The sequence below is a fragment of the Colobus angolensis genome, unplaced genomic scaffold (assembly GCF_000951035.1).
Source record: "Colobus angolensis palliatus isolate OR3802 unplaced genomic scaffold, Cang.pa_1.0 Scaffold362, whole genome shotgun sequence".
Taxonomy (NCBI): Eukaryota; Metazoa; Chordata; class Mammalia; order Primates; family Cercopithecidae; genus Colobus; species Colobus angolensis.
Window position 1 is genome coordinate 340,575 of NW_012116955.1, and position 8,008 is coordinate 348,582.

At 37.5% G+C, this 8,008-nt stretch overlaps 1 protein-coding gene across 3 annotated transcripts in view; it reads right to left on the bottom strand.

The window, feature by feature from the left end:
* ME1 (malic enzyme 1, NADP(+)-dependent, cytosolic) overlaps positions 1–8,008 on the bottom strand; it is a 235,038-nt gene that overhangs the window by 197,670 nt on the left and 29,360 nt on the right. For 2 of the 3 annotated variants that reach the window (XM_011953473.1, XM_011953474.1), the window contains exon 2: positions 161–294. The exons of the other annotated variant lie outside the window; for it this stretch is intronic. In XM_011953473.1, coding sequence (XP_011808863.1) covers positions 161–294 — 134 coding nt within the window. The remainder of the gene's footprint in view (positions 1–160; positions 295–8,008) is intronic. 3 annotated transcript variants of the gene reach the window in all.

An 8,008-nucleotide genomic window follows, 5' to 3' on the forward strand; every position in this document is an offset into this window, starting at 1 on the left:
AGAGTAAATTTTTAAAAAACATCATTGTTTACAGGCAAATTGTCCTCAAAGTTGGCTACCCTTTCCAAATCATTAAATGTTTTCATTTTCTCACCCAATAAAAAATAAACTAGGCAACTGTATAAGAGAAATATAAAAACCACCTTCAGCAATGTGTTACCTGTCAAAGTCAGAGTTCAGACGCTCAAAATTTTTTACTACTCTAAGAACCTGGATCTCCTGACTGATGAAGGAAGGTGGCAACAATCCATGAATGTTCAATTGCTGTCTCTCTTCCAGGGTAAAGGCCAAGTCCTATAGAGGAAAAAAAAAAGACACACACAATAGCACTTGAGAGGAAAGTAGACAAAAAGAATACATATAAAACCCGACAAGTATATGCAATTAAAAATCAGAAGTCTGCATCACTGGAAGCATGGCCATGTGGCTGTGAGTAAACCATGTAAGCTCTCCACATCTCAGTTTCCCTATCTGTAGAAATTAGAATACTATAATATTTCAGAGCTGTGCCACTCAGATATCATTAAGATAAAATCAGATGATGAATGGAAGGAAACTACTTAAAGATACAAAAATGAAAGAAGATATAATCATTATTACTAATGTCAGTAAATGTAAAAATAAAAAGAGAAGAGATTATTATTAGAAGAGATTTTAAAATTATGAATGTGAGTAAGACACCTGTGACCTCCTGTGATTCCACCTTTAAAATAGTTCAGGAAATGCCTTATATGATTCTGAGTTACCTGTTTCAACACTCCTCTCCCAAGTTGTAGCCTTTGATTCTTATGCACTCCTAGGCATACAAAACTTCTCACTATTGCCCATACATACCACACCCTTTTATTCTTCCATGGCACATGGTCAAGATATTCTTCCCTGTTTCTCTGCCCTTCATGCCTTACCTCAAATGCTTCCTCCTCTCTAAAGCCTCAGTATATCCATTACAACCCTATTATTATACCTATGTTATCTGTTTACATGAACATTGATTGTATAAAATAAATGATATTAACAAACTATGAAGCTCAAAAACATGAAAACTAAATAGAAATTATGCATTGATGCATAAACCACAATGGACCTAAGATATGTGCTGGCATATAATACAAGACAAAGTAATATCAGAGCAGCTACCATAGTCATTAAGAAAGTGATCTGGTAGATTAGGATAAGAAGTCCCTCTGGAGAGGCCTTTAGCTGGAGACACTGAAGCCCAAGAGACTTCTTTATCTAGATTATGACTGCTGTTCCTCTGGGTTCAGTAAAAGTACACCAATATGATATGATAGTTGGTGTTATGGTCTGAACATTTGTGTCCCCCAAAATTCACATTGGAATCCTCACTCCCCAAGGTGATGGCTTTAGGAAGCAGGGTCTTTGGGAGGTGATTAGAGCAGACCCCTCAAGAATAGGATTATTACCCTTATAAAAGGAACCTCAGAGATCTTTTCACCCCTTCCGCCATGTGAGGACACAGCAAGAAGACAACTGTCTACAAATCAGGAAGCAGACCCCTCACCAGACACCAAATTTGCAGTACCTTGATGTTGAACTTCCCAACCTCCAGAGCTGGGAGAAATAAATTTATTTTGCTTATAAGCCACCCAGTACATGGTATTCCATTACGGCAGCCTGAATGGACTAAGATAGTTGGTTTTGCTCATTGTGACTACTGCTATCTCTAATCAACCTGGATGGGTAAGAATGTGTTCACTAACTTTGCACTGAGTGATTCTACAATGATTCCTCTGTCCCTGAAAGCTTCTTGCAATGACAGAATAGTGACTCTTGAGTACTTACAAAATGTATTACTTAGGAGAAAGGAGAGACAATTTGGTTCATCCCACAGGGAGATGACAAACTTTCATTGATTAGGAATAAACATGTCCAACCAGGAAGTTTGTGAAAGAGGACAATGAATGAATAATTACTCTCTTTCTTCTAGTTTTTCATACAGATATACCCGTTAATTCATGTCACTGATGGAAAGGTTTGTGTTTAATTAGCCTCCTGGGTTGAGGGCCAGACTGAAGAGAGACAAATTAATCCACTGAATGATGCCATGATAGAGCTCTCTGAAATAACTGCAAGAGCTAGCTGGGACCAATAGCTCCAGAATCTTCAGTGCAAGAAGCAGTGTACAACCTTCAATTCTCATAAGGTCTCTAAGTGCTATCACCACAGCTGGTGTCTAGTTGCAAGATATTTTCATTAGCAGCCATTCTCATAGCTGCAAACGCCCCCACTGTTACAGTTGGGCATCCTCTGAAGTTTCAATATGTGTGGACAGGAGCAGAATGGTCCCTTTCCAAGAGGAAAATCCAGCTTGTTCAACTGTGTCTGAACCAATCACCCTCTCTTGGACCTAAATGGCAGACAGTACAATCTGTCAGTCCTTTGCCCAGCAGTTCCAGCTGGCACCAGGAGACATTTGTGGTATTGCCTAAACTCTTTGCTTGCCATTTACTTTTTTACTTATGGTTCGCATCCCCACAACAGAATGAAAACTTGACAGGGCCACAGAATTTTGTTTTCTTCACTGCTTTCTCCCTAGTGCTTACAACAGTGCCTGACATAATTAGAACTCAGTAATTTGTTGCACATAAAATTTTAACATAGTCAATAGAATATTTATAATTCATTAGAATGTATTATTAGAAAATTTAGAATTCATAGAAAATGTCAAATATTCAAATTTTGAGACATTGAAATTTTTTAAATCTATTACATTGCTGCTCAAAAACCTGATTAGCACATTCATTCTGATCAAATTACTTTCAAAATTCAAAACAACAAGAGATATTTGTATGAAAAAGTAATTTATAAAATGGAAGACAAACTTCACTTGTTAAATATATAACTGGGAAGACAACATTTAAGTCAAAATGTCATGAAATAACTCCTTGGAAAGAGATAAAACTATGGACAGTAATACATTTGAAAAAGAAAGAAGAGAAAACTCAGATTTTTATCTAACTAGAAAATGAAAAGGGGGAAGGAAAGCTGGCTAAAGTCTCAAAAATATACAAATATATGTGAAGAAGCAGTAAACTTCTGAGTGGTATGCCTTGAAAATCTGCCCAAAAACATAATAATCAAAATATAATATTTTGATAAGTCTTGTGAGAAGTACTAACATATGCTCTTTCATTTCCTGAATAATGGCACTTAACATTTATTGCTATAGTTAGCCAGTCTTTTCACATAAATTTTCCAATGATTTATTCTGAAACTGATTCCTAAATCTAACAATTCTCCATATCTTATGCCATGTAAATAATAATGTCATCTAGAAATCTTTTTATATTCTTTGATGTTTAGTAACTACAAACTCCCAAACACTGTTAGCCAAATTTTCTAAGACATACTAAAGTGCTAATTCAATTCTTTTAAAAACAACAGCAACAAAACCTAGGGCTTAGAAATTTAGGGAACTGGACCAAGTTAAAGTCCTAGGATTGGGAAGAAAAACAGTCCTATGGGCCAGTCGCGGTGGCTTACACCTGTAATCCCAGCATTTTGGGAGGCCAGGGCAGGTGGGAGTTTGAGACCAGCCTGGCCAATATGGTGAAACCCCATCTCTACTAAAATTACAAAAATTAGCCGGGCATGGTGACATGCAGCTGTAGTCCCAACTACTTGGGAGGACGGGGCAGAAGAATTGCTTGAACCTGGGAAGCGGAGATTGCAGTGAGCTAAGATAGCAGCACTGCACTCCAGCCTGGATGACAGAACAAGACTCTGTCTCAAAAAAAAAAAAAAAAAAAAGAATGAAAAAAAAAACTAGTCCTATGTTTGGTGATAGACATTCTATCACTGCCCTTTATAAGTTAAAAGAACATCAACAAATAAGTAAACTTAAATCTTAAAACCCCTGAAAATTTTAAAATGGATATTGTATTATTTCATTTAAGCCACAGTTTCTATTTTTCATACTAACAGAGACATATTCATTAGAGATCTATTTTGTAGAAATTTATAGGCAGGTCAGTCATGTCTAAAGTTTGAAGTAAAATATTTCGAAGAATTTTTACCTTAGCGTTATCCTGCAGGGCCTATCCAACAAAGGATAATTAACCCAAATTATACATGCAAGTTCTAACTTTCATTTGATTTCTATCAAGTCTTTCATGTAGTTGAAAATACTAGACGTCTATATACATGTGTGTGTATATATACCTAATATATATATACCTAATATATATACACACTATATATATATATACACACATGCCTAATATATATATATTAGGTTTCCAAACCACCTGTACATCTAATTCTCTAAAGGCATCCTCATATATGCTAAGTTTGACCCTGGTTTTTCTCCTTTTTGTCTTTTCTTTCCTGTCCCTATTCCTTATAAAACCTTTGGACTAGATCCCTAGACAGCAGAATGGTATGTTGTTTCACTGCTGAGGGCAGCAAACAGGACAACTGTTTGTCTGGACTGTGCTAATTAACTTATATATATCTTCTTGAGAAAACCGAGACTATCAAGCAGAAATGAAAAGAAAATTCCTGACGTGACAAAGGACTTGTATTAGAAATGATATTTGCAGGGAGCAAGCATAACTGAGAAAGAAACTTTGTCCCGAGTAATTTATCAGAAACTATTTTCATAAAAACAGAACAAATATAGTATGTATTCTGCACTAACAATCCTTAATATTTCCAATGAACGACTTTCTTTTTTCCCTGAAAAATTACTAAATCAAGCTGAACTGCAAAAAAAAAAAAAAAGAAAAGAAATCTTTATCTTATTCACAAAGATCTTTAAGACAGTTAATCTATACATGTATGAAAATTCATTATGGTAACAGAACTTATAATTTAAATGTTTGAGGCTATGATTATATTATGGCAGAGATGGTTTGTGTGTTCTGTTTAACTAGTGTAATCCTTAGTGTCTAGAATAATACCTGTGTGTCACTTCATAGGCAATCAACAAAAATGTGTTGGATTAACTAACTGATTAATTAATTATACTTGTTACAGTACATTTCAGAGAACACAGGGCAGAAAAGTGAATAACGAAGGTTAAAAATGGTAGAGAAGCAAATGGAAAGTAATAATTGCAAATAATTTGAAACAACAAAAGTCCGTCAACTGGTAAATGGATAAAACTAAGGTATATCCATACACTAAAATATTACCCAACAGTAAAAGAAACAAACTATTGATACGCAAAACATAGATGAATCTTAAATGCATTATGTTAAGTGAAAGAAGCCAGACTCAGAAGGGTACATACTGCATGATTCCATTTATATGACATTCTGAAAAAGCAAAATTATATGGGTAGAAAAAGATCAGTAGTTGCCAGGGACTGGGAGTGGATAAAAGGGTTTGACTTCAAAGAGGAGGCAAAAAGAAAATGTTTTTCAGTGATAGAACCATTCCTTTTTGTGGTGCCGGTGACACAACATTGTATATTTGTCAAAACTAATAGAACTGTACATCAAAAAGTAAATTTCACTATATTGAATTTTATTAGGCTCTATAGAGTCAATTCAGTAACTAATATTCTCTTTACTTAAAAAGAAATATAATTACAATGACAAAAATATTATTTAGCAAATTATTGATATATTTCATATTCCACCACCCAGGCTCAAGTGGTCCTCCTGCTCAGTCTCCCAAGTAGCTAAGACAATAGGCACATACCACCATGCTCAGCTAATTGTTTTTGTATTTTTTGGTAGAGACTGGGTTTCACCATGTTGCTCCAGACTAGTCTCGAACTCCTGAGCTCAAGCGATCTGTCTGCCTTGGCCTCCCAAAGTCCTAGGATTACTACACAATCAAATTAAGCAAAGAATATTTTAGGCCAGGCACAGTGGCTCACACATCCAACCTAAAATATTCTTTATCTAATACGATTGTCTTTAAATCCTTTATGAAAATTTTTCTTAATTTTTTATTTCAAATGAATTATAGATATTTTATTAATGTGACTTTGCAAACAATATAGCAGATCTATCTTAAAATTATTTCTTCATATCAAAAAAGTTTTAGAATTAATTTTAATGCTAATTTGGGGGACAAATTATTTATATATAAAGAGTACAGGAAAAGGATCCTTTATAATTTTTATTATTTATTATTCTGAAATAGAGATAAAATTGAGCTTGTTTTAAGGGTCATATTTTCAACTTATTAACATAGTTTATGTGCATATTTTACATCCACATTAAGAGAAGCGATACCAATTTGTCCTGAACACATTCTTGAAGGGTTCTTTCCTCTAAGGTTTCTATAGGGCCAAAATTGTTCTTTGGTAATGTTTATTTTTAAATTCTAATTGACAATATAGATAATTTCTAGAATTGGCTGGGCATGATGCCACACACCTGTAATCCCAGCACATTGGGAGGGTAAAGCAGAATGATGACTTGAGTCCAGGAGGGCAAGTCCAGCCTGGGCCACACAGGAAGATACTACCTCCACAAAAAAAAATAAATAAATTAGCCAGGTGTGGTGGTGTATGCCTGTGGTCCCAGCTACTCAAGAGGCTGAGGTGGAGGGGGGCTCCCAAGATGGCCGAATAGGAACAGCTCCAGCCTCCAGCTCCCGGCATGAGTGACACAGAAGACGGGTGATTTCTGCATTTTCAACTGAGGTACTGGGTTCATCTCACTGAGGCATGTCAGACAGTCAGTGCTGGTCAGTGAGTGCAGCCCAATCAGCGAGAGCTGAAGCAGGGCAAGGCATTGCTTCACCTGGGAAGCACAACGGGGAAGGGGATTCCTTTTCCTAGCCAAGGGAAACTGAGACACAAACACCTGGAAAATGAGGTAACTCCCACCCTAATACTGCGCTTTTCCAAGGGTCTTAGCAAACAGCACACCAGGAGATTATATCCCATGCCTGGCCCAGAGGGTTCCACACCCACACAGCCTCCCTCATTGCTAGCACAGGAGTCTGAGATCTAACTGCAAGGTGGCAGAGAGGCAGGGGGAGGAGCCCCCGCCATTGCGGAGGATTAAGTAGGTAAACAAAGCTGCAGGGAAGTTTGAACTGGGTGGAGCCCACCACAGCTCAAGGAGGCCTGCCTGCCTCCGTAGACTCCACCTCTGGGGACAGGGCATAACTAAACAAAAAACCGCAGAAACCTCTGCAGATGTAAATGTCCCTGTCTGACAGCTTTGAAGACACCAGTGGTTCTCCCAGCATGGAGGTTGAGATCTCAGAATGGACAGACTGCCTGCTCAAGTGGGTCCCTGATCTTTGAGTAGCCTAACTGGGAGACATCCCCCACTAGATGAAGACTGACACCTCACACCTCGCACGGCTGGGTACACCTCTGAGACAAAGTTTCCAGAGCAAGAATCAGACAGCAACACTTGCTGTTCAGCAATATTCTATCTTCTGCAGTCTCTGCTGCTGATACCCAGGCAAACAGGGTCTGGAGTGGACCTCAAGCAAACTCCAACAGACCTGCAGCTGAGGGTCCTGACTGTTAGAAGGAAAACGAACAAACAGAAAGGATACCCACACCAAAACCCCATCAGTATGTCACCATCATCAAAGATCAAAGGCAGATAAAACCACAAAGATGGGGAAAAAGCAGTGCTGAAAAGCTGGAAATTCAAAAAATCAGAGCACATCTCCCCCTGCAAAGGAACGCAGCTCATTGCCAGCAACGGAACAAAGCTGGACAGAGAATGACTTTGACAAGTTGAGAGAAGAAGGCTTCAGACCATCAAACATCTCAGAGCTAAAGGAGGAGCTACATACCCAGCACAAAGAAACTAAAAACCTTGAAAAAAGAATGGATGAATGGATAACTAGAATAACCAATGCAGAGAAGTCCATAAACGAACTGATACAGATGAAAACCATGACACGAGAACTACGTGACAAATGCACAAGCTTCAGTAACCAACTAGATCAACTGGAAGAAAGAGTATCAGTGATTGAAGATCAAATGAATGAAATGAAGCAAGAAGAGAAGTATAGAGAAAAAAGAGTAAAAAGAAATGAACAAAGCCTCCAAGAAATATGG